At 39.4% G+C, this 25,667-nt stretch overlaps 1 protein-coding gene across 1 annotated transcript in view; it reads left to right on the top strand.

Moving 5' to 3' along the window:
- Nucleotides 1-25,667, top strand: part of HMCN1 (hemicentin 1) — a 187,557-nt gene that overhangs the window by 99,542 nt on the left and 62,348 nt on the right. The window contains exons 34-47 of the mRNA XM_063343291.1: nt 244-413; nt 653-807; nt 1,601-1,724; nt 3,068-3,169; nt 5,371-5,547; nt 8,010-8,161; nt 8,920-9,043; nt 13,040-13,215; nt 13,523-13,619; nt 15,675-15,797; nt 17,272-17,433; nt 18,188-18,469; nt 19,706-19,873; nt 22,524-22,637. Of these exons, the coding sequence (XP_063199361.1) occupies nt 244-413; nt 653-807; nt 1,601-1,724; nt 3,068-3,169; nt 5,371-5,547; nt 8,010-8,161; nt 8,920-9,043; nt 13,040-13,215; nt 13,523-13,619; nt 15,675-15,797; nt 17,272-17,433; nt 18,188-18,469; nt 19,706-19,873; nt 22,524-22,637 (2,126 nt within the window). The remainder of the gene's footprint in view (nt 1-243; nt 414-652; nt 808-1,600; nt 1,725-3,067; nt 3,170-5,370; nt 5,548-8,009; nt 8,162-8,919; nt 9,044-13,039; nt 13,216-13,522; nt 13,620-15,674; nt 15,798-17,271; nt 17,434-18,187; nt 18,470-19,705; nt 19,874-22,523; nt 22,638-25,667) is intronic.

Below are 25,667 nucleotides of genomic sequence, written 5' to 3' on the forward strand. Positions count from 1 at the left end.
CTTTCACTACTGCTTCCCTTTCACCGTTCTGACTTCTTTAGTGCCTGTTCCCCTGTACTCCTTTCTCCTGATAAACTGTATCAGGCCGTGGCACTCAGAAAAGCAGAATACTACCTGACATCTCCAAACCTTCCTAGAAATGCAAATAGAGTTACTGGGACATTTAATAGAATTTTAGATATTTTAGGAGTGCTTTTGATCTTACTTTCATAGACACCTGAGATTGTACTTTCTTTTTGGTAGGTGGTTGAAAGATGGTCAACCAGTTGAAGAGGGAGCTGGACATAAGATCTTATTAAATGGACAGAAACTTCTCATCTCTCGAGCTCAAGTGTCAGACACTGGCCGCTATAAATGTGTGGCTGCAAATAAGGCAGGAGAACATGAAAGGGAATTTGATGTTACTGTGCATGGTAGGTTACTCAAGGAGGCAAGGCGGAGGGGAGAAGCGGACTGCCTTTATTTTAAATTGCTGGCAAGAAGGTGCTCAAGTTTTCTGTAAATGTTTATTTGTATTAGTGGGTTGAAAAACTGGAGGTGAGAGTAGGTGAAACAGAAGTAGAGCTGCTCTTACCTGTGGGATATTGCTTCTGTATATTTAAATGTATATGTTCAAATGATACTTCATTTTTGTTTCTGATGCTTCTTGCAGTTCCTCCAACCATCAAATCAGCTGGGACTTCTGAGAGAGCTGTTGTGATATACAAGCCTGTGACACTGCAGTGCATAGCCAATGGCATTCCCAGCCCTTCCATAACTTGGTTAAAAGATGGTCAACCAGTAAATACAGCCAGAGGAAATATAAGAGTAAGCACTACATTTTTAGGGGATCCAAACCGTGAAAGATAGTTACAAGAAGTTATACCTGTTGGTGCTTCTTTTCCTTTTGCTTCCCTCATGCTGTGGTATAAAGATGCTAAAGATCCATTCCTGGGGAGCAATGGGCTTTTTACCTGACTGGGACAGTATTTCAGATTGAATAGCGTTATTTAGTAGACTGAATCCCATTAGAGACCTCCATACCAGAAGAGTCCATGACTGTAAATTCAGCATCCGGCTCCTTTCAGTTGTACTTTCACCTCCAAGGTATGGTTGCCGGCCAGTTAGGAGGTGGCTCTACCCACTTGTCACTGTGAGGCAGCATTTAGATGAGTTTTTCTATAAGCACTGCAACTGCAGCACCTACCTATACATTCCCTTCTCATTGTGAGATTCTGACTTTCAATGAACAGCCCTCCCAGTGCTTGCATGCTCCGGGGGGTCGAGGACTTGCAATGGCTTTGATTTTCTTTAGGCTGGAGAAGTCTTTGATATCTTGCCAGTGGCAGCTCTCTCTGCCTGTAGCCTCCTCCTCACCTTGCTTGCCTGCCCCTCTGCCATGTCTAGGTCTCCTCACAGCTGTACAGCTAATAATCCTGATGTCCCAGCAACACTGAAGTCTCTGAACTACCAAGACACCTCTTGCATGAATATTAGCCCCAGGTTAGAAGAAAGATAAGACTGGCTGTATTCAGTGTAAACGCCTACTTTGCCATTACTCTTGGCGTCTTTGCCTGGGATCGTTGTGTAAAGTGGTTCCGTGCTCTCTGTTTTGGTACAGCTGGAGTCTTCAGGCCGTATTCTGCAAGTTGTCAAGGCCCTGCTCGAAGATGCTGGCCGATACACTTGTGTGGCAACAAATGCTGCAGGAGAAGCCCAACAGCACGTTCGGCTTCATGTGCATGGTAATGTTTCTGCCTCTGGTTAGACGCTAAACATGGCTGTTTCAAGGCAGCTTTTTTATGTCTCTATTCCCTTCTCTTTTAAGCTCTTTGGCATTTTTCTTGTCTCTGCACATCCATCTTTCAGTTTTCTTTCTTTGTCCCACTCCATGAGTAAGAAGTCAGGGCAAAAGCTGTCTTTCTTGGGATTTAGCCTTTCTCATGTGGTACTGAAGGCCACAGAAATGAATGCCTTTCCAGTTAACTTCTCTGTTCAGAGGTATCACAAGACGCCAAGTGCATTGCCACTAACCCGCCACTCAGAAGGGTACTCCATGTTTCTGAATCAAGGTACAATGTACCACTGTTGCCATTATTACTTTGATCCACATCTTCTGGTGATAACGGGGTTCCTTGTGACCTCGCGATGGGGAAATTTTACAGGAATGACTTTTCTGAGAAAGAAACGTTCTCTTATGAGGGGATTTTTCAGACTGTTTAAAAGGAATTTTATTTTGCAGCTAAAAACCAGTATAAAAGAAATCAGGGAAACTTGAGAAGCTGTTGTCTGCATGTGAATTTAATAAACGCTTTCACCATGATTTACGTATCTTTGCCTCAAAAGTGGTCACAAAGTATTGTGTGTTCTTGATGTGACCCAATCCTCAAAGGATCCAGGAGGTGTGGGAATGGACTGTGGCAAAATACTTACGATGAGTATGATTACGTTGACTTTCGTTGTCAAACCAAATTTCCAGTAACCAGAAAATGTTAAACTGAAACTAAGAGAGATTGCAGTATCTCCATGGATGAGACTCAGAAAGAGAAACCACACTCATTATCCTGTGTGATAATTGCATCATAGTTAGCGTCAATCCCGTGCTCACAAATACCTCTTTTGTTCTCAGTCATCATGTTCAAAGCGTCATTACCTGGTATTTCTGTCATTTTGCAAATTTATAGGCTTTAGTTAGGTGAAGAGTCTTGCTTTGCTAACGCTGTGTACAACATTCAGGTGAATGTTACCAGGTCAGGTGAGATGCGTTTGCCATGATAGAAGAACTGCTGTTCTGTGTTGTGCACCCATTTCCTGCAAGTCCATTTCAAGTGTCATTTTTCCTGAAAAAATAAAAACTTATAAAAATTATGTTTTGTTCCTATTAACATTAATGAGGTTATACAATTAGAGAGCATTCTCATTTCAAAGATGAACTTTCTTGTGAAATTCCTTGGTCATCCAGCAGTTAGTTGAAGCTTGTGCAATCCGTTGCCCAAACTTTCTCAGAGGGCAGATTACTTCGCGATCAGATTTTCTGCTAGCTGGGTGGTTGAATTAATGAAAACCTGATGCCTTTGTCTTTTCCCAGAACCACCCAGCCTGGAAGATGCAGGGAAAATGTTAAATGAAACAGTGGTCGTGAATAATCCAATCCATCTTGAATGCAGAGCATCTGGGAACCCTCTACCAGGTATGTGCACGCACATTGGAGAACATGAAGCAGATAAAAGGTTTTCACTTTTATGTGTCTTTTAAAATGGATGTTCTGATGTGAACTTAATTCTGTGTTTTTTAAACCAGCTAGAAACTATTAAACGCTATGTATAATGGGAAATATCGTATCAACTGATGTGGAGTAAGTATTGAGGAATTCAGTAATCCCCACCATTTTTAAATGAATGAAAAACACGAGGATAATCTACTCCCTTGTGTGTACAGTGATGCCCTGTTCGTACACAAGAATACCATCAGACTTCTGCTAAACCAGCTTTAAACGTATGCACTCTTTTCCCCTGTCAAGTCAATATTTTATAGTGTAGGGCAGACTTAAAACAGTACCTTGTGCTTTGAGTTTGCCTGTCAAATATGGCCGTGTCTAGGACCTTATCTGAAGTCTGTTGAAACTAACCGGAGGCTCTTTGTTTGATCTGGACCCTTGGCCTGTGAGAATGAGGAGATTTTCTGTGTATGTAGAGAGTTTTCTGTGGCTTGCCCCGATGATAAATTATACTGATGGATTTGTGGGTTGTCCTTCTATTCTAAGCTTTGAAAACTAGGCCGTATATGTCTTTGTGTTTTATTTTCCTCGCATTTTGTGGATTTATAATTTTTTTTCCTTTTTTTTTTTAAAGGAAAGTTTCCCATAGAAACCATAGACATTTACCCAAGTGAGAGCTGAAGGACTTTGGCTCCTGTTTAGACTGATAGATCTTTTGAATTGTTTCTGAGCTGAAAAAAATCTAAAGCAATCTGGATTTTAGTTACTTCATTGCTGGGATTCTTTTAGTGCTAGGACTTTTGGATTAGGTCTTTTTTTTACAGTTAGTCTTTTTTTGTTCCTGTTGTTGAGATATGCAGATAAAAATTTGTTTCCTTCTTTTTTCCAGTGTGTGTTTTTTATTCCCACCTCCTTCTGATGGGATATAAAAATACTGTCTTAATATGAGAATAATTTTTGGTATTAAATATTGTACAGCAAAACTTGGGGAATAGTGTATGACTAATATATCTATATCTGGTATAGCAATTTGTTCTTGTGCTGACGATAATTACATTTTCAGAAGAAAGGTGTTACTAAATTTCAGGTGAGAATCCAGGCTCATTTTCTCTACCTTTTTAAAGAATTAATTCTCAGCAAAATATTATTTTCTAGAATCATTTATACCTGTATAAAACAAAATTTGAAGTTATTGGGGATATATATAAAATATATTATGAAACTTATGTTTCATATGTTTCACTATATGTTATATAAACTTATGTTATGAAAACATAAGGGGTTTATAGCCATTTTGCACTCTTTTCTCATCAAATTGCCAATTATTTTAGGACAAACAATTAAAGTGATGGAGTTCATATAATTTATCCAATAAAACCCATTTGTTCACCTCTTTTATGTATGATGTGCTGCATTACTAATGTCAAGCTATGACATTGGATAAGAAAAGTCTTGAATGTGTGTCTTTCACAGAAAACTTCTGTGCTACAGCAAATGATTCAGTAAGTAACAGTTTCATCAAACTGAATAGTGAAGTGCCGGTAAAACACGAGTTACCCATTCTGCTGCTGGAGGGTGCCATCTTTTGGCTGAGATGCAAAAAAGGGTCCTTGGATTCTGTTATCAAATTCCTATACAGTTTTCTTCTGGAGTAATGCCAGTTTTCTGGGCTTTATTTTCAGTTTTTCAACCTGCCAGTTGAACTTTGATTTGGCTAGTTGCATTTTGATTCTGTAAACTTTCCCGGGTGGTTCAGTTTAATGTAGCAATACTTTAGAGTAAAAAGTGAAAAAAGGATATATATCGTATTATTGCATATTTTTAAATAGCTGCTGTTGGCTTTGGTGTGAGATGAGTAAATCCTCTCTAAGTATGCTTTGTGTGATAATTTTTTAACTTCAGACCCTTTTTTTCATGAATACATGGTGTACATGGATGATAGTGTCAAGTTTGCTAGTGAATTCTCTAGGCATAGTCAGTATTTTGCACAAATGTTACCGATTTCCTCATTTTTGTGTTACTTTTTATCGTTATTAATTATGATCAATATCGATATTGGTTGTAAATGTTGGTGTTATGTATCTGAAAACTTAGATGGAAAGTTTGAAGACTATTTTGGTCCCTTTGTTTGTAATGAGGGTGTTTTTTGCAACTTTTCCATTTTCGTTCCGCAGCTATCGCATGGTACAAAGACAATCGTCCACTGACTAGTGCCGCAAGCGCCACTTTTCTGAATAGAGGGCAGGTTCTGCAGATTGAAGCTGCTCAGATCTCTGACACAGGTGTATATAAGTGTGTGGCTGTCAACACAGCGGGAGCAGCTGAGTTGTTTTACAGTCTTCAGGTTCATGGTAAGTATTATAAAACTTAAAAAAACCACCTGTGCGCACTGCCTTTGCTCTTTTCAAGTTTCAGATCTGCTTAGCAGACTTGCCATCACTCATCATACCATCATACTTCGAAGACATATGGCACAGGTCGTCAGCGGGAATAAAATTTACTTATCTGTTTTTCAGCAACATTAGAATACATGTTTTGAATTAGGAAAACGTGGTAGGAGAAGTCAATTCTAGGGAGAATGAGCAGAGGTACCAGATTGGTGAAAAAGGTATTGATGTTCAGCAATTTGGAAGGCCTTGCAATTGCTGGGTTTTGCTGTAGATGACTCTAAAGCTCACAGTAGATAAAGAAAGGACAAAGATCAAACACTCTTTCATAATCCAAGAGTTTTAAAGAAAAATGTACTGCATCTGACAAGATGAAGTGTGGGTGTCTGCAGACATGAGACATCTGATCAAAAGCCAAACTGGAGCTTTTCCACTGATTTCAGTGACTTTTGGATGGGACCGTAATCCAAATTCTTATCTTTGATACATGCATATGCATGTAGCAGGTTTTCTGTGGGAGTCTTCCATGCAAAACTGTGGCTCAAATTTGGCACGGTGTCCCCAGCTGAGATGCATGCAGAGTATGTAGTTCCTATAAATGTTAGTTCCTATCAATGTTAGTTAAAAAATAATGACTTGGGCAGTACATTTCCATGGAATTAATGACCATCCTGGGAAAAACTGATGGCTCAAGACGAAGTCAAAGGCAATTAACCCCACCCAGTGATTAATTCCTGGGAAATATTTAGATCCAAGTTCATTATTCTGGTTAAACCAAAACATGAAAAATAACTCCTAAGTTTATCTGTGTCTTTTTATGGGTGGCAGAACTTCAGTTAATATGTCTGGAGTTTTCTAGGGAACTAATACTTTCTGACTTAGACACATAAAATTGTTTCCCCTTCCAGAAAAGAATATATGCAGTGGCAGCCAGAACTAATTGCATCAAAGGAAGCTGAAACACCTATCCATGAACCTACTTAATTCAGCTTGCGTCATGCCGGGCTTACAATGGAGTGCTTTTTGAATTTACCATGAACAAGTTTATCTTTCAGTTTACTTAGAGTTTATGAGTTTGAGAAGAGAAAACTTGAATTTTTTTCCTTAATAGTGGAAGCAAGAATGACTACTAAATGCAGAACGAACTCTGAAGTATGAAGTACAGAAATTTGTGCTGCATTTTCTGAAACCTGCTCTAGATTTCTGCATGGCAGTTGGCATTGTGAATGAGCAGCTATGTTGGTCGATCACTGGTTGTATTCAACAACTTCTGCTGTTAATAGCGTTGTGGATGCAGTAGCTATGGTAGAAATTATCGGATCTTTTTTGCATTAAAACCAGTGCTTGATACTGCAGGCTTACCATTAAATGAAACTAGGCAGGCCTGCTGAAGGAAGCAGGTTGAATTCCAGTTCAGTATATTCGTAAGATTTCATTGTATTAATTTTTTTTCCGCTTCTTTCTCATCACTATAACCTTTTCAGGCATTTGAGAATAATGGATGCTATTGTAGTGAAACTGGGAAACTGTGCGCATGTGTGTGGGGAAAAAGATTATAATATCACAGTTGCCTTTTTTTCTGCCATTTCTGCTAGTACTGGAATTTATCTAAGAGCAGGTAGCCTGAATTACAGGCTGTTAGAGGTTGCTGAATTTATTAATGAGACTTATTTTCAGTACAGAATTTTGTACGGTTTTTTCCTCCCAAAGGATATGTATGAGTAGATTTCAGCATTCTCATCTCTTTGTAGGAGTGACATTGTACTGATACTGACTGTAAACCTTTATTACTGAGTTACTAACGGTAGGAGCAAATAAAATTGTTTTGATTCTCCTGAAAAAGGAAACATCTCCCTCTTTTAATACTTCTTGTCTCCCTTTTTAACATAGGTCTACAAAACTTGCATTCCGAGATGTTCCATTAAGATGTTTTTTATCATCAGACAGGCAGGTGTTATACAGTCTGGTCTGGTAAACATTCACACATGCTCTCCAAGGCCTGTTTATTACTCTGTGTGTGTATTTGCTTTATGCAGTTTATATGATAAACTTCTTTCCTTAATTCCCACCACTCCTCATACCTTTCGCAAGGTCTAAATAGAATATTATAAAAGTTTGAGGGAATATTTTCTGGTTTTCTGTTCTGGTTCCTGGGTTCCACAGCTGTCCTCTGGGCTGTGGACCCAGTCCTTCTTACCTTGCTCACAGTGCTGCCATTGACGTTATCTGACTGGAAGGTAAGAGCGGGATTTGGCACAGAGCAAATAACTGACAAGAGTTCAGTAGATGTAGCACTGAAATCTTTCCAATAATATACTGCCTTGCAGAAAGAGAAATAATGTCCAAAAGTATGCATCCCACTTAATTTCATTGTGATTAATACTGTTACGTAGCTGTTTCAACTTCGTTTTCTTTTTATTTTTCAGTCCCGCCATCAATCTCTGGCAGCAGTGACACGGTGACAGTGGTGGTTAATAATCTAGTGCGACTGGAGTGTGAAGCAAGAGGCATCCCGGCACCTATTCTGACGTGGCTAAAAGATGGTAGCCCTGTTTCCAGCTTTAGCGATGGACTCCAGGTACTGGGTTCAAATCCTGCCATCTGTGCTGTTTCCTTTTGGGGTAGGAGACTTTTAAGCCGATGCGGTTTAAGGGAACAAAGTTAGAGGATTTGGAATGAAAGTATGAGGCCTTTTGCTCTGGGTTATTGGTTCGAGTTTAGGTCCAGTAATTACTGTGTGAAGTGGAAAATACAGATCTATTGAAATAAGGCAGTCCTTTCAACTGATTTTTTACTGAGTAAGAGTTCACATTAACAAATTTTTCACTTACTGGCAAGAAGAGGAAATTGGACCATATTCGTAGCTGAAGAGATCCATAGAGCTCAAGATCATGTAATATCTCACTACATAAAATAGTAATTCAGAAAAAAAGACTGACCGGTGATGTAAGGAGGTACTTCAGAGTGAAAAAGAGAGGGCATGGTTGCTTTTTGAAAACTAATTTTATGGTCTGAAAGGAAAGAGGGGAAATCTGTATACTGTGAAGACAGCTCAGGGCACAGACAAAAGGTGCGACAGAATGTTTGAAACTGGTAAGAGGGAGGAATGTCAAGATCCTGCAAAGACTTGGGAATGCCAGGAGCTTCCTTGGGGCTTGCATGAAGTTAGACTTTTGCTTTCGCAAGTCTCAATCAAAAGAGAATGACAGAGTGCAGGGAAGAGTGTAGAGAACGGAGAGATGGTGGGAACAGTGGCAAAACAAGTATTTCATTTAGAAATGGAACCTAATAGTTCTCTCTGCTGCATGTTCTGAATATGTCATGCTTGTATTGCAGGTTGTGTCTGGGGGCCGAGTCTTGGCATTGACTAGCGCTCAGATCAGTGACACAGGAAAATACACTTGTGTTGCAGTCAATGCTGCGGGCGAGAGCCAGAGAGATATTGATCTCAGAGTTTATGGTGAGATTTTCTGACAGAACTCTTTTCTTTTTGCTCATGAGAACTGTTCATGGAGCTTTAATTAAACACACTGTGGCCCAGAGCTGTAGCAACATTGAATAGAAATTGTTCCAACCCATAATGGAAGGCAAAGGGATGAAGAGCTGTGTGCGTGTGTAAGTAAAACATATATATATATGCACATATGTACACGTGTTTTAAAGTATGTAAGTATGTTCTTCTGTGTATCCTTGAAGAAGTGTAGCTGCTACGGTGAATTTACAAGTTTCATAGTTTTATTTATTTGGAAGCATTAACATTTATTTATTTATCTAAACATTTATTTATTTAGAAACATTTACAAGTTTAATACATAAAGGCTCATTTATAAATAATGGGAAAAAATTTATCTTTGTGTAAAAAAACATGTAGATCCCACGATGGTGGTGACTTTTTTAGTGCTAATGGTGACACTGTATTGAGCTGCAGTGAGCCCAAGCAGTCAACTTTGTCTTTTCAAGAAGCAGGAAATACATCTCTCTTGTACTTTTGTCACTTTTCCACATTATGTCAATACGTTAATTCTGACATCTTTCTGAACGAACTCATGTAAATTCATCCTTCCTTCTCATTTCTTGTGACTTGTATGAGCTTCATCCTGATTTTCTTTAACTTGGGTAAGATGCCTTTTCATATTGTGTTCTTAGAGCTCGTTGGTGATGTGCAGATACCAAAGAGCATGCCATACTGCCAGGAGGAACGCCAGGAAGTTTGACTGGAGCGAGTTTTAAGTTTCCTTGGACAGCTCAGTGGTTTTGTACACCAGTGAAATGAGGATGAACCATGATCTGCCATTTGTTTTAGAAATCTTATGGTACCAGATGTGGAGAGAGGGTTTTGGAATAGAAGAATCTTTGTGGTTTTGCTTCTGCTTTCAGTAGGTCAGTGGAGAGAGAACTGTTTTGTCTCTGCCAACCTCTAGCTTTATGGCAATCCTAAGCAGAAGCGTGGAAAATCCTGCAAGAGAAGTTAGAAGTTTGGATGTTTTCTAAGGTGAATAGGGACAGCTGGCCAGGTTATTTGCGTTCAAGTTTGGCTTTCGGAATTGACTTCCTTGTCAATGCAATGTGGTTAGGATACTCATGACTTGAGTCATGGCTACTTTTACATCTGCAAGGGGCAGTTCAGAAGTCAGGTCTCTGGCACGGCAAGCAAGCTCAAGGTTAACATGGGCTGGAACATTTTGTGTCTAGAACAAGGAATACCAAGGTCCCTTTTCGAGTTTGAGGACAGGCATACATACCCACACAACCGGCATGGTTATATTTATTATTTCTCTTTTATTTTCTGGAACCTCTGTCTATTTTAGCTAGATGAAACTCAAAGAGTTAGTTAGAAGTTATGTATGTTTAAAATTACTGTTGTATTAGAAGCTGGCCAGGGTTGAGCTCAGCTGCAGGGCCATCTTGAGTGAGACTGTCACCAAAAAGTAATATTACTCTTAGGGATTGCCTCATATCGGTAATCTAATTAAGAATTCACAAGAGGAAAATAATTTGGAGTGTGGTTGGAGCTGAGATGGTTAGAAATGTGTGGTGTGCTGAGCCAGTCCAGGAGTTGGAACGATCTGGGTAACATATAGTTACCATGAGCATAATTAGATTAATTTTAAACCCCATTCCTCCTGAAACAAATGCTTTAGTGTCTGTTTCATAAACTTAGTTTCCTTTTGAACACATTTCAGTTCATTTAGCTGAGAGGAAAAGTAATTGATGGAAAAGTATTTGGAAATAAATTTGCCTTCTGCAGTAATGGATCAGCTTCCAGCTTTCAGTTCCACAGCACTCATAAAGAATCTGGGCCTTTGTGAATTCTACAAAGAAAGTAAGATAAACAGATTTTTTTTTCAGTTACTATATTTCTTATCCACAGAGACCAGACTTTTCCCTAAATTATTTCCAAACTGTGAAATCAGCTGCTCTGCTTAGTACTTCCTGTGCAAGAAAAACAAAGCTTTATTGTTAATGTTATTTTTCAGGACATCTTGAGAACTGTATTGCTGGTTTACTGAGTACCACTTTGGGACATTTTATAATCTCATGTGTGCTAATTAATTCAGCATCTTTTTGTTCAGAGTGAAGCCCAGAGTATTTCTCACAGATAGTCCCACTGTTTCCCTTCTTCTTACCCCAATATTTTGTGCAGACATGTAATTTCTGGAGTAATGGATTGCAAAACTAAGAAGTGAAGGAAATGTGACAATAAAGGTTCTTATATTTGGCCCTGGTCAACTTTTTTGGGGCAAACTGAACTGTCTTAGTACACAACAGGCATAAAAATCCTACTGGATGTGTGTAACCAGACGAAGTAATTCTTCCTAGGAGTGTTTTGATTTTGTAAATGTTTTAATTGCAAATCTAATGTTGCATTAATGTCAAGAGTTTACAATGAACATGCGTTATGTATTTAAATGATGAGAAAGGAAAGGGAATCCTTTCCTTTTGGAAAGGAATTGCTTTAAGGATTCAAGAACACGTATGCCATTAAGGGCACGAACAGAAATTCTCTTCAAGGTCATGCTCGAGCAGCCGGGTAAAAGCGGTTCTGCTCTCTGCAGTTTGCTGTCGTTACCTATGTTAGTGATGCCAAGAAAGCACCTGGCTTGCTGCAGTGTGCATGACAAACACCCCTAAATTCCCTCTCGCTGGCGGTGAGCTGGGAAAGGGGAGCTCTGGCAGAGAGCTGGTGGTGAGCAGCAGCAGTGCAGGGTGCGATAGCCCGCAGCACTCTTGCTGGTTTCCAAGGTGGTGTGTGTCTGACACCGAAATACTTTAAAACTCTTAATGTGGCAATGTCCTGTCAATGACTCAGCTGCCGGGGCAGAAGAATCTTAGAAGATTTCATCTGACTGCATGCCATTACCAAAGGATATTCAGTTCAGACATGAATACTGATACAAAGCCATAGATGGCAAACAGTTTTCGGTCTTTAATCTTTTCATTTAAGCTCATCTTTGCCAGTCTGATATTTCCTCTGTGTTCTTTTTGATACCAGCCACCAACACTTTCCCCATGGAAAATGATGGACTTGCTGCGTTCCAAGGTTTAGTTCTCAGTTGCCTTCTCAATTGCTTTAGTTTTTTTGACTGTGGAAACACAAATAATCTTAAAAATGGGAGGAAAAAAATGGGTTTTCATAAATCTTGACACTGTTCAAGAATAGCTCATGGTTTTCAATTTAAATATCCAGAAGCATTTTTTTTCTTCCACACAGAGAACTTTCATTCCAAAAGCTGATTTTTCCACCCTATAATAATAGTCTAATAATGAGGTTATCACTGAAACTGTAGTACAAACTTAAATATAGTGCTTTGTGACAATAATTGCAATAATTAGCTAGCAGATACCACACAAAACAGATAGGCAGTAAAGTAATTGTAGATTGTGACTTAATGATTAAGTCATTAATCCATTCGCTTGGCCGGAACCCTGTAAGTTCTCATTCTGTCTTCTGTATTTGGCCATCTCTGGACAATATTCTTCTTCAAGCCAGAATTGTCCTTAAAGCCAATTATCCATCCTGGCACTGTCTGGAAAAGCTTAAGACATTTTCAGCTTCTTGATATGATTATTATCTTGTGAACCTTTTCGCTCATTAGCTCTCTTTAACAGGAATGTCTTCCCCTGTTCTGTATATACTGATGATTTTCCTTTCTATATTTCAAGGTTGGTTTTTTTTGCTAGTCTTGGCTTATCTATGTGGTTTTTCTGTAGCTGATATTTCACTAGCATATATCTTGTGCTGTATGGTTATTCTGTACTTACAGAATGTAATTTTTGTTACTTAACAAAAATTATTCCAGTGCTTTTTGTGATATAAAGGAGACTTCAGTTGTGTGTGAGAAAGATAGTAACTGACATTTTATTTTTGTTAAATGAAGACTGTTAACTCCACAATATGTTTACTCTGTGAAGTCTGTAATGCCCAAAGGTCCGTTGTTTTGATGTATTGCTGTAGTTCCACCAAACATCATGGGAGAGGAACAAAACGTCTCTGTGCTCATCAGCCAAGCAGTGGAGCTGCTCTGCCGGAGCGACGCTATTCCTCCACCCGTGCTGACCTGGCTTAAAGATGGGCGGCCCTTGCTGAAGAAGCCAGGCCTCAGCATCTCTGAAGATGGAAGTGTGCTGAAGGTAAACTGGGTGCTCAGGCTCTGGAGGCGATTGCTTTCTGTGGAGTACACCCACCATGAAGGCACTAGATACCCGTTAGAGACTGGACAGCATTGGGCCCTCTGGTGCAATGGAGTAGTGGGGAGGAGTGAGGAAGGTCACAGACATCTAGGTGTTTGCGTACAGATTTTGCAGGAGTGATACTGTATTATTAATATTTAGAGACACAGATGTAAAAATACAAATTAAAACCTGAACAACCTCTCCCTGCAAGTTTCATGTGTAATAATGTAAGAAGAAGAAATCTGGGTTTTCGTTTTCTTCCTAGATTGAAGGAGCTCAAGTACAGGACACTGGCCGTTACACTTGCGAAGCGACAAATGTTGCTGGGAAAACTGAAAAGAACTACAATGTCAATATTTGGGGTAAGATTTATTAAGCTTATTCCAGGAATGGGAATGGAGCTCAGAGTGAAATCATGATGTGAGACACTAAAATCTTCTCTAGTTCGTAAACGCTTAATTGCGGAGGTTCATACAGGGAGATGTTATTATATTTGCTGTAGTTTAACAGTCCCAAGAAAGTGCACATGTTTTCCAAATTGTTTTGGTTTGGTTCTAAATTAATACCACCTACTTCGTAGGCCTTTGTCAGGCTGGGTTTTCATGCCTGGTAGTAGTTTAGAATTATAACTCACTGGTTTTGTATCCATAGCTCCTATTTGAGCACTCTGATGCCATTTAAAGTAACATACCGACTCTCAGCTTTTTTAAATGCTGAAGGATGGAAATTCAGATGAATAAAACTTTATTTGCTCTGCAAAGTTATCAGCACTGAATCATAAACATAGCTCTAGTAAAATTTTTCTATGGCTAGATGATGAATGTGGCTTAGGACATTTATTTTAATAATTCGTTTTGAATGGGGTTTTTTCAGCATTATTTTCTCCCCGTATGCAAATTGAAATGTGCCCTTTTTTGCTATTACAAATTAATTTCTTGCTTTGAAATCACAAAACTAGAGTTCTATAACAGGGTTTGTAATGATAAAGCTACAATTTTTAGTGCAGAATTCTGTCATTATTTATTGAAAAGAAACATTCCTGGTGTTTAAATTAGAGGTGGATATTGTAGTACCATGCAAGACCATGCACTTTTCCCATACTCAAGTGATATACCATTTACCATGTGTATCGTTTTCATCTTTCCCTTCCCAGATTTGTAAGCTCTGCAGTCTTGCAGGGGACCTCTGCTGCTGGAGGGATATGGATTTGTTCTTTTGTGCAATGAGACCATTTCAGTAGGATTTTGAGAGGAGGGATAATTCTTCACTCGTTAGCAGCTTTGATGGAATAAACTTAATAGAAACCAAAAGTTGTCTGTGAAAGTCATCTGTGGCTAAGTGTTTAGAATTATAGTCTTTGTTTACACCCAGGGACAAAAAGTGCTGCTTGCCATATTTTTAAGTTTTAAATCCAGGAAATGTATCCTTCTGGGGATTGGTGAGATCCTGAGAGCTAACTCTGGTTCCAGGAACCAGCCCATGTGTTAAATGTAAGATGTACCTCCTTAGAGAATGGCACGAACTTTTTTACTAGAAGCAGGACAAATAAAAAGTTGAAGCCAGTACAGTACAATAAAGCCCTTTGCAGTCGGTCATTCTGAAATGCATACATCTGGTTGCTGCTAAATAAAGAATTTGAAGTGTCAGAAGGAGAAGCTGTCTACTGTCATGTGCATAAAAAAACATGCTGGATAAGTTATTCACTGTTGAGATTTTGTTTGCCAGTTTCAGCCTGTGTTCTCCTCTGCTTTTTTTTGGTCTCTTTTCAAGTGTTACCTACGCTATTTTCATCAGAAAAAAAATGGTTCCTCCATTTCAAGAAGGCAGTTATCCCTAGTGATTGAAGTTATTGAAGACTTTGAGAATCAGAGTGAAAACAGTGGTCCCTTTTGTCTGCAACTGGGTTACAGTCCCAGTGCTGCAGGGCAAAGCTGGCACCCTGCTACAGCAGGGCAACCGGAGGGATGGGGTCCTTCGTGTTGGATGTGGCAGCCAGCGTGTTGCTGCCAGAAAAACTCAAAGGAAAAAGTTGGGCTGAATTTTAAAAGTTACTTTCTGACTAATGATGATATCTGTACGTTTATGAGTGAAGGCCGTGAATGAGACAGGCTCTTAGAGTTGGAGTCAGTCGAATAATTGACAGAAATAGCTTTGTTCTGTGACGTCCATTCAAAAGTCAGGCAGAACTAGAGCCTGTGCATGCACCAGAGCTCAGAAGCTGGAGGGACAGATGCAGTTGTTTGCAAGTATGTTACTCCCTACCCAGGGTCTGGTTTGCATTGCCAGCAAGAGAGTACGGTCCTTGTAATTGCTTCAAAGCATAATGGGACAAATTTGTGTGAGGGTCATTTGGGTCTTAACTGTTGGCTGCCAATGTTTTGTTTCAAATGTTGCAATTATTTGGCATTTCTTTTCAGTGTCACCGAGTATTTATGGCTCAGATGACATCTCTCAACTGACTGTAATTGAAGGGAGCTTGATAAGCCTGATCTGTGAGTCTAGTGGCATCCCACCACCCAGTCTTACCTGGAAAAAGAATGGTGAGTAACTATCCCTTGTCTGTTTTATAAAGCAAATGTGATAATTCTGATCTGACATTTTTTCTTTTTTCCTGTAAACGTTTTAGGTAGTGTGTTCTCAGGAGTTCAAACATGCAGATATCCCAACAGTCCTTATTGAGTAAAATGAACTACAGTAGTAGATTATCCTCATCTTTCTCACTCACCTCTGCTTGGATTAGGTATCATTATTCCTAAAGGTGTGCAAGAGAAGCGCAGTGCAGAGATTCCTGAGCTGGCTTAAAAATGAGCAGTTAGTGAAGCACTTGACCCCTCTCGATATGCTTATTTACCGTGGTGCAGCGAGACAGCACCGAGACTTCTTTGTGGGTCCCAGCTGGCAGCGCTGTGGGTCACTGTGAAGTCCTGTGGTGCTGAGTTGGAGGGTCTCTGCCCTGTGATCCACCACTTAACATAGACATATCCACCACATAACATAGGCGTATCCTCTGGGTTTTTTTAATTTGCAGCCATGGCATGCTGCCAAGTGGTGAAAGTGCATCTAGTTGTAGTAATTGCTTTTGGGACTTACTGAACCTTTCTCTCATCCTATCTTAATATCTAAAAGAGTAGTCTGCACACCTTTTTGCTTTAGGGGTTAAAGTAACATTGATAAACACTTTCTAATGAATCAGTAGACAAAAGCAGGTATGTTTAACACCTTCTTTTAAACATGGACACTGTTGGAGAGAGATTATTAGACAAAGTAAGATATTGAACTCTTCAAGTATGGTAATTCTTGTGTTATTAATCAATCTTACCAATTCATCTGTGTTTTCCTAGAAGGCACAGTACAGTGTCGTCTGTACCTACCTTAATTAAATCTGGCTTGTGGAAAGAGCAAATTTTAATTACAAAACACTTTTTTTTATTGCATAAAATTTTCAGAGAAGATGAAGTTTATCAAGTTCTTTTTAAACCTTGTCTCTTGGAAGCCAAAAAGGCATTGTATCATATGTTCTAATAACGTACTGGAAGGCCAGTACATTTCTTAATGACAGAAAGGAAACTTTCCTGGGCAGAAGTGTATGCGCGTCTGCTGTGTGACACACGATATACAGATGGTCTGGCTGGGCAGACTAAATTGTACATTTCTAGGCACTGGCTGTGCTGGGTCTGATGATTATATACCGGCCAACGGGGCTGATCTTACTGAAAGTGTTGAATTTGCTGCTTAGTGGAAGTGTCACAGGCTTTCTGGATGGATGCGAGTGTGGTGAGAGTTACTGGGCTTTAGCTCAGGTTGCCGTATGTCGTGAAGTCGGCAATTAACGTGGGAAGTCCTCACAATCTGCTTGCGTGAGGTTTCTGATGTCTGGGAAAACACTGATAGAGCAATTATAAAATGGACAATTGTCTAGCTCAGTAATTTTTAAATGAGCCGGTGGACTTCACACCATGTGAGCAAGCTCATTACAATTTTCTGTGTTTTTATCTGAAAGAATGTCTCTTGCAGGCTCTCCACTGATGGCTGAGCTTTCGGGAAGGGTGCGGATATTATCTGGAGGCAGACAGCTACAGATTTCAATCGCTGAAAAGTCTGATGCTGCATCTTACATTTGTATTGCTTCAAATGTAGCTGGAAGTGCAAAGAAAGAATACAGTTTGCAAGTATACAGTAAGTTACCATGAAAAATTCTGTTCCATAGTTTACCCATTCTGAAATAGAGTTATGTTATGGAAGTAGTGTCAGCACAGTGATGTTAAGCTGCAGGATTTTCGGAGAGTAGTGTCTAGCTATAGGACAATTTCAGGGTACTCCGAGGAGAATGTTAAGTAATTAAAACTTTGACGCTTTGGACTCTGAGCTTGTCCAAGTCATCGCATGTATCTGTTGAAAGTGCATTTGACCACAGGTGATTATGAGTATGTAACCCCTCTGGGGGTTAGTTAGTGTAGTGTTTCTTGTCACCAGACTGTAGTAGTGATGACAACTAATTGAACTTAGATTTTGCAGTTTTACTGCAAATTCTGTATTTCAGTTGGGAATAAAAGGAGGTATTTTTAAACAATCCCATGAAAGAGAAAATCTTCAGAAATCTGTATGGATTGACAGCATTTATTCTAAGCATTTGGAGCAGTCTTTTTTAACTTTTTTTTTTTCTGTTTGCATTTTAAAAATTGCCTGTAAGTTACATTTTAAAAACCATTTTTACTTTTGGGTGAGGTGATTTGTCTTTTCTCAGCCCTGCGGAAAATGGTATGGATTGCAGGGTGCCCTTAACTGATTTGCCAACAGTAACCCACAATAACTGGTCTTTATGAAAATACTGATCCGGCAAACTTGGTTGTTGCTCGGTTCAGAACCGGGTGAAGATCCTGAAATGTAGCTGCCAGTTGACTTCTAAACTGTGTTTCTTTTTCTTTCGTAGTTCGACCGACTATATTAAACAGTGGTAGCCACCCATCAGAAGTTGTTGTCACCCAAGGAAATGAAATTTCTTTAGAGTGCAAGGTACAGGGCATTCCAGAACCAGCAATCACATGGATGAAGGATGGCCGTCCGCTGGTCAGTGGAAGGGACATAGAGATACTTCAGGATGGTCACTTTCTTCAACTGAAAAACGCCCAGGTGTCCGACACTGGCCGCTATGTCTGTGTTGCCGCCAATGTGGCAGGGCTGGCTGACAGAAAATATGATTTAAATGTTCACGGTGAGTATGTGCAAAATAGAGCAGGCATAACAGAAACAAATTAGACCTTTAAGTTCACCAAAGGACACCCAAGAAATAGTTGTGTGGCTGAATGCACCATGTGTGTCTATTGTAGGCTGTACATGTGAGGCAGGTTCAGGTGCAGATCAGTGATGCAGTTTCAACTGCAGTGTTACAATAATCCAAATCCAATTTATAACTATATATATAATATAATATCAGTCCACCCCCACTTGCTCCATCTCCTGAGAGGAGAAAACCAAGATGTGGTATAATTTTATACAGTGTTGAGGTGGGTGTCATGGTGGGAAATATTCTATGGTGGGAGACAGAAATCAAGGTTTAACTGAGAACACCCTGCTTATGGCCATTACCAGAGGACAGTTACCTGAGGATAGCCAGTGTCTCAAGTACCTAATTACCAGGTTCTCTCATTTTGCACAATTAAAAGAATTTAAAGATGGCACCTCCACCTATAATTCATCTATAATTTGACTTGATGGAATTGATTGGAACATCACGTTATCTTACAGCTACTGTAATTCTTTTTGTGCCTTTTTACGCTTCACTGAACACAACATTCATGTTTTACTGTGCAAGTACACACAGGAATTCTCATTATTGAAAATGAGAGGCCTACATTATTCATGAGTTTTATTTATGCATTTTTTTTATTGCTAATGTTCGCTGTACTGTATTATCAGACTTCTGGGTAGTAAAAAGAAACTTTAAACCTCCTCAGGCTACTCAGAGTGCTGGAGGATGTTGGTCAATTCTTGACCCCAGTCTCTATTTAATAAAGCATGAACTGTAGAACTGCAGAACTACAGTGGAAATATTCTTACTTCTAGCAAAGAAAAGCTAAAAATAAATTTCTGTTAGTTATTTTAATAGGGGGTTGTTCTTTCCATTAGAAAAAATTCTGTCAGCGTTAGGATTTTCCCTAGTGTTTCGTTAGATACTGGAAATTATAATTAGCATAGAATGGACAGAACTGCTATAAACTGTTATTTGCTAGGGCTCTTAAGCCGTAAAATAAAGGTAATAGAACTGATGCCATTACACAGTGAGAAATTGTCATTAATATATGGTATTAAATGTCTCAGTTTTGTAGCTCTTCACTTGCCAAGCTTATCTTAGCTTCAGAGAATTATTATTTGGATGACAGAATGTTTTGAGAGCAAAATTAATTTTTATGTGTTCTGAAGCATGGCTTTTCTTTACTCTTTTCTGTAGTTCCCCCAGGTATTGCTGGTTACCTGCAGATGCCTGAAAACATCAGCATTGTGGAGAAGAATCCCATCTCTCTGGTTTGTGAAGCTTCAGGAATTCCTTTGCCATCAATAACGTGGCTCAAGAACGGATGGCCTGTCACTTTGAACAACTCAATGAGAATCCTCTCAGGTAAAAAAGCCCGTGGGGTGGGGTTTCATTGAAAAAATAAAAAGGAAGGGGTTGAAGGGCCCTCTGCATCTCTAGTGCACGTGAAAGAAGGTTTGGTTTAATCACCTGTAAAGACAAGGAAAGAAGAGAAACTGTTACTCGATGCCAAGCTTTTCAGTAAATGGGGTCAGATTGGCTGGAGTGCCTGGTGAATAGCTAACATCAACTTTTAAAGTTGCTACCAAACTTTATGTATATGGCCCAAACGTGTGGAAACTGTTTGGTCTGTGACCTGGAATAAGCCGTAATTCTGGCTGATAGTGGTTGTTAGTCCAAAGCTTATTTCCAGAAATATGTCAGATGGTAACAACTTGGTTTGTTGGTGCCATCATGTATACTGCATTAGCTTTCTCATTTGATTAGTTTTCTCTGCCACTTCCTCTGCACAGTTATTTTACCCTTTAAAAGTAAAAATTCTTTGAGAGAATGAATACATATGACAGTAAACAAAACATGTCATTTCTGTGAGTCTGTACATAAAACCAAAGGGAAACCTGTTCATGAGCTTCAGAAATTAATGATGTAAATTATTCCTAGCTTTGGGGCTAACTGAATCTGATCTTCAGAATATCATCATCTCATAAAAGCTGGGATTAGACAATCAGTCAAAGGCAGCACAAAACACCGCATTAGCAAGAAGACTAGTCCAAGGCATCTGGAGAAACTTAGGACAGGCAAGCAGAGAAACAGATCCGATTCATCAGGGGTCTCGATTTTCAAGCTCGAGTAACCTACAAAGAACTAGTTCAGATGACAGCTGAGATGTTTCTTTGATCTTGGGTTTGCCACTCACAGCTAGAAATCTCATGAAAATAAGTTTTGATGAAGTTTCAAACACTCTGACGTAGCCACCATGCAAAGCCAAGCAATCCTACAGCATGAACACAGGAAAACTATCAGACAGGTAAAGGAACTGGAAGGTGTTTAGAAGCTCAGCTAAGACTGGATTTGGAGCTGGAATTTTTCAGGATTTTTTTCATCAGTGTAGCTTTTAACATGCTAGGTAGTCCTGTCTTCTGCTTTCCCATTTTCACGTGTGGCGCATGGAAAAAAGAGTGGGTGTCTGATTATTATCTGGTATAAATCTGGCTATCTGTGTTGGCATGCATTCCTTTTTGTGGAGAGTTGCCATCAATAAAAATAATTTCTTCTGGGCTTGACTGTTTCTGTTCTGTCTGTTGATTTCTACACCCACACTCGTATCACCACCTGGATTGCAGTCAGGAAGGGTGAGAGACAAAAAGATGTTTATTGTCTCTGAATGTTAGCTGCAGTGGGAGTGGGGAAACAGGCCAGAACTCAGTGCTTTGTTTTCCAGCAAATTTTGTGCTTTTGTGTGGTTCTTCATAAAGCTACACATTGTGGTAGTGAACTGTAATCAACATGGCATTTGGAATTTTATTTGTGCTTGTACAGCCGTAAAAAACAAAAATCAACAACAACAAAAAATTCCCGTCTTCGACTAATGTAAGAGGTAAAACACTTTGCCAAAGCAAGATTTTGGTTCTGTTAATTGAAAACATACTTGGCATTGCAGATGATTAAAATGTGTGGACACACTACTGGCAATTTTTAATCTGTTAATTCAGATACATGCTGGTGTTTCCTTTTCGTGATGCTTCCTACATATCCTTTAGAAAAAAAGAGAAAAAAAATCCCACCATACCACCTCTGCTTTCCTTGCAGGCCATGCACTAAGCTGCATAATAGCTTTAGGAAAGACAAAAGCTTTTATTAAGTTTTAGCTAAATGTAGAAAATCATATCCTGCCTCAGCAGCCCTCGGTGTGCTGTGGTATGTGACACCAGAGAAAGCTGGTCTCCTGCGGGCACATACCGGTTTCATTTCGCTTCTTACATGGCTTTGTTCAGGGTGTGGATGGGCAAAGGGATCAGGCCGAGAGCTGAGCCTCCCTCAGTCTCACAGTAACTCCCTCCACCAGGCGGGATGCCTTGGCCAGAGGCACATCCCTTATCCAGGTCAGCAGTTTCTTCCTTCAAAGCACATAACCAGGAACGTAAGTTTCTGGAATATATCCCCATAATGACAATGTGGATGTCACAGGGTCATGCTTGATCAATGATTTAAGTGTGCGCTGTACCCCTGCATGTAGTTTGAGTGACCTGTGTGGAGCAGCTTCCATTTTCTCTGCACAAACTCTACAGATGTGTCTGCAAGTTGTCACTGATTGTTCCGTTTGGTCTCTGACTTCCTTCAGAAATTCTCAGAAAATACCTGAATGCCTCAAAGTTCACTTAAATGTAATTTCTGGAGAAAAACAAAAAAAAAAGAGATGTGTGAGGGTAGTTTGGAAGTTACTGACTGGAAAGAATACTATGATCAATATTAAGTGCAGATCTAAAAGCACTGAGGAGCTGAGGGCTTGAGCAGAGATACAGAAATGATGGGAGTAGGAGTAAGGTCAGTCACTTTCTCTTACTGCTTGTCCAGCAAAACAAAGCACGTTAAAAAAGTAGGCCGCATTAAAAAAAATTACAGCTGTAAATTTAACCAAAAAATATGAAAACTTAAGAGTTAGCACAGACAATTCGGGAGCATCTTGGTTGGAGCAGGACTTTAACAATTGCACGTTTTTTGGCTTTCTCCTCAGGGGGCAGGACGCTCCGTCTGACACACACAAGTGTAGCTGACGAGGGTCAGTACTCTTGCGTAGTGACCAATGCTGCAGGAGAGGTGAGGAAGGACTTTGAGCTTTCTGTATTAGGTAAGTACATGATGATTTTTGTTACAGTAGAAGAAAAGAGGGTCTACTGTATACTTTGCTGGTATTTTAAAAATTATTCTGCCAAAACATATGTCCTTGGGCAAAAAAAAAAAAAAAAAGAAGTGCATTTGATAACATGGTCAGAAAATCAGATTTTAAAAAGAAGTTACTTCTACATGTGAATTTGCTGTTTGTTTAGTTTCTAAAATGAAGATTCTTCAGGCATAATTTGGAATACCCGGCAGCTACTTCTGTTTTGTGGTTTACTTGTTTCTTTTCTGAAAGGGAATGATGTCAATGTAATTGGCTTCAGGATAAGTCTGGGGGATGCTGGCAGCCGGACTCCCATTCCCTCTTCTGTTTCTTGTTGCTCATAGCTTCACTCTCACTTGGGCATGATGAACAAGGTGAATCAGTTTACGGGTGATCTGAAAAGGTAGGGTTTTTGCCTTTTCCTGGTCAGGTTAGTTTTCTGCCCGATCAGTTCCCTGCTGGTTCACCACACAGCCTGTAAATGATAGTACTGGTGAAAGGAACATGACAAGAGTGGTCAGGGCGATAGTGCTATTTCTTTTGGCACCAGCCTAAATTTAAGCTGGTTTAAGTCAAAAGAAAAGTACGGCCCTGGGAAACCACATAAAATTCACGTGAATCTGTTGCATCTAATACTGAAATGCAAAAAGATGCAACCCCATATGATAATACTTATGAATTAAACCCAGCATTACTGTGCATCACCTGGATAGCTGAGTGGTGTGATGGTAATAATCTGTTGCAACAAAGGTGTGAAGGCAAAGTCAAGACCAACAGGGAAATTAAACACTAGAGATGGGATTTGTTTTTGCAAAATAGAGATCTCTGATCCGGTGGAAACCTTTGGTCAGTAAAGCCTTTGGTACTGTAAAGGATATAACCCAAGTGTGGCAGCGGGTGATCCTACCAATGTATTTGGACAGGGACTGGTCCAGCAGGCTCTTTAGATGGCTGTTTGGAACCATTATTGTGCAATTTAGTCACATTACTTATTTTTAAAAAATGGTATTTTTCCCAGAAAATACTGCTTTTTGGTTTAGTAACTATTTGTTATTTTTATCAATAATTACCTGGCCTGATGCAGGTTGTCTTACAGCATTACTGTATATAATTTTCCTGTAAGTTTCTTTTCTCTAAGGTGCTGAGTGCTATCAGCTTCCCTTGCCTTCAGCTGACTGAGGCATATTCAGCCTGTAAATGATAACTTACATTCATGTCAGTTCATGTTTATTTGATGAGCTCATGTAAGTGTAAGTCTGGTAGAATGGAAGAGATGGATAAACACTGAAAAGCGTTCATTGTTTTACTGTTTTCTTTGGAGTGTTTTAGTAGCAGGGTGTTCTTGAGGGTTCTGGGAATCTCTATTGCATAGGCTTTGTTTGCCTTGAAGAAAAATGCTCAGTGAAGCTGATTTCAAGTGGGCTAAGTGGAAAATTCCATTGTTCAGTCTTCTCTTCCCTCCCCCCAGTAATTTCTTTGTCTTTCTGGAGGAAAGTTACTGGAATGCGGCCTGATAGCGACACAGAATATTCACCGGCTCGCTGTAAATAGGAACCGTAGATAGGAGTTACAAGAGGCAAGCCGCTTTGCATGGAGAGCTTGGTGTAATACACATAATATTTATATATTTGCAAAATGTTTTCTGTGGCTTTGTCATACTTCTGAAATTAATATGTGTTGACATCTTACTGTATTATTTTGGGGCCAAAGCGATGAGTTGCTTTGCTTGTTTATGAATAGTAACTTTTGGCCTGACTTAAAAGTTTATGATTTTAGGTTATATTTTCCCCCATCTAATTCCTTTGCTAGTTGATGTGTCTTTGTCTCATTGCATTTGGACACTAGAACCCATACAAAAGTCTATTTTGGATTGCTTGTACAGTCACAGTAGGAAATTTGGTGACAACTGCATCACAAGTTGGTGAGGGTGCCAGTACTGGCCACATCTTCCTGCATGCTCAATTCTGTAACCCGCATCTCGCCATGTGTCCTGGTCAGAAGCCAGCTTTTAGCTGCACTGTAGTATCTTTGCCATTCCAGCCAAGTGAAATGCAAGCCTCTTTTAATTTTGTTTTTTCTTCTTCACTCTAGTTTATACCCTTCATTAGTATAAAAAGTTTGATGTAACATTATTTTTATCTGTTAACAATGAATTCTGCATATTACTGTTATTCCAATTTTTATAAAACTTTTGCTTCCAACTTAGTGGCAGATCACAGATAAGCTGCTGAATATATTTTACTTCCTCTCTCTTTAGGCCTTCTATATAGGCTGAAAGTTTGAATTTTGTAGGATTATTAAAGTGTGGTATCTGGCTCCCTAGTCTGACATCTTTGTTACAAAACTTTCCAAAATCTCTAGCAGATTGGGCTGTCTTTTAACTATAGGCCTCCTTTTCAACTTGTTATACTCCACGCCTACTTTGATTTGTAGTGCTGTTTTCTTTTGGCCTGAATCTACAAATGCCTCTACTTTGAAATAAATAGTTGATCAGAGCTCTTCACCACCACAGCTGCTCACCAACACGTTCGTAACCTGGCCTCCCTCATCCCATAGCACATAAGTCTGTGCAGTCCTGTTGGCCAAGATTATTTGGTGGTCAGCCATACAGTAAGAGTTTCCTTCTATTAAGTTGGCTGTTTGGGTGTAGGAAGGTATTTTAAGGGTATGGTTTTGTCTTCTGTTTCCATGGAGAAACATAGTTTGTGCCACAGCAAGATGCCTTTAGACCTATCAGTTTGTTCTTCTGCCTGTATGGAATTAGCTGTATTTGCATAAAACACGTCTGCCTTTACACAGCATCCACTTGTTAGTAATCTATTGTATGGCTTTGAGCATGCTCGTAAGGGATAACAACCCATATGGTATGTGAATAGACAAGCTGACTTTTTTTTATTTTATTTTTTTTTAAATAAATCAGTTCTTTCCCTAGAGTTTTAGATAGATGCTTTCAATTAGTGTTGGAAAGCAAACAACTCTTAAACTTAAGCACATGGT

The sequence above is a fragment of the Chroicocephalus ridibundus genome, chromosome 8 (assembly GCF_963924245.1).
Source record: "Chroicocephalus ridibundus chromosome 8, bChrRid1.1, whole genome shotgun sequence".
Classification (NCBI taxonomy): Eukaryota; Metazoa; Chordata; class Aves; order Charadriiformes; family Laridae; genus Chroicocephalus; species Chroicocephalus ridibundus.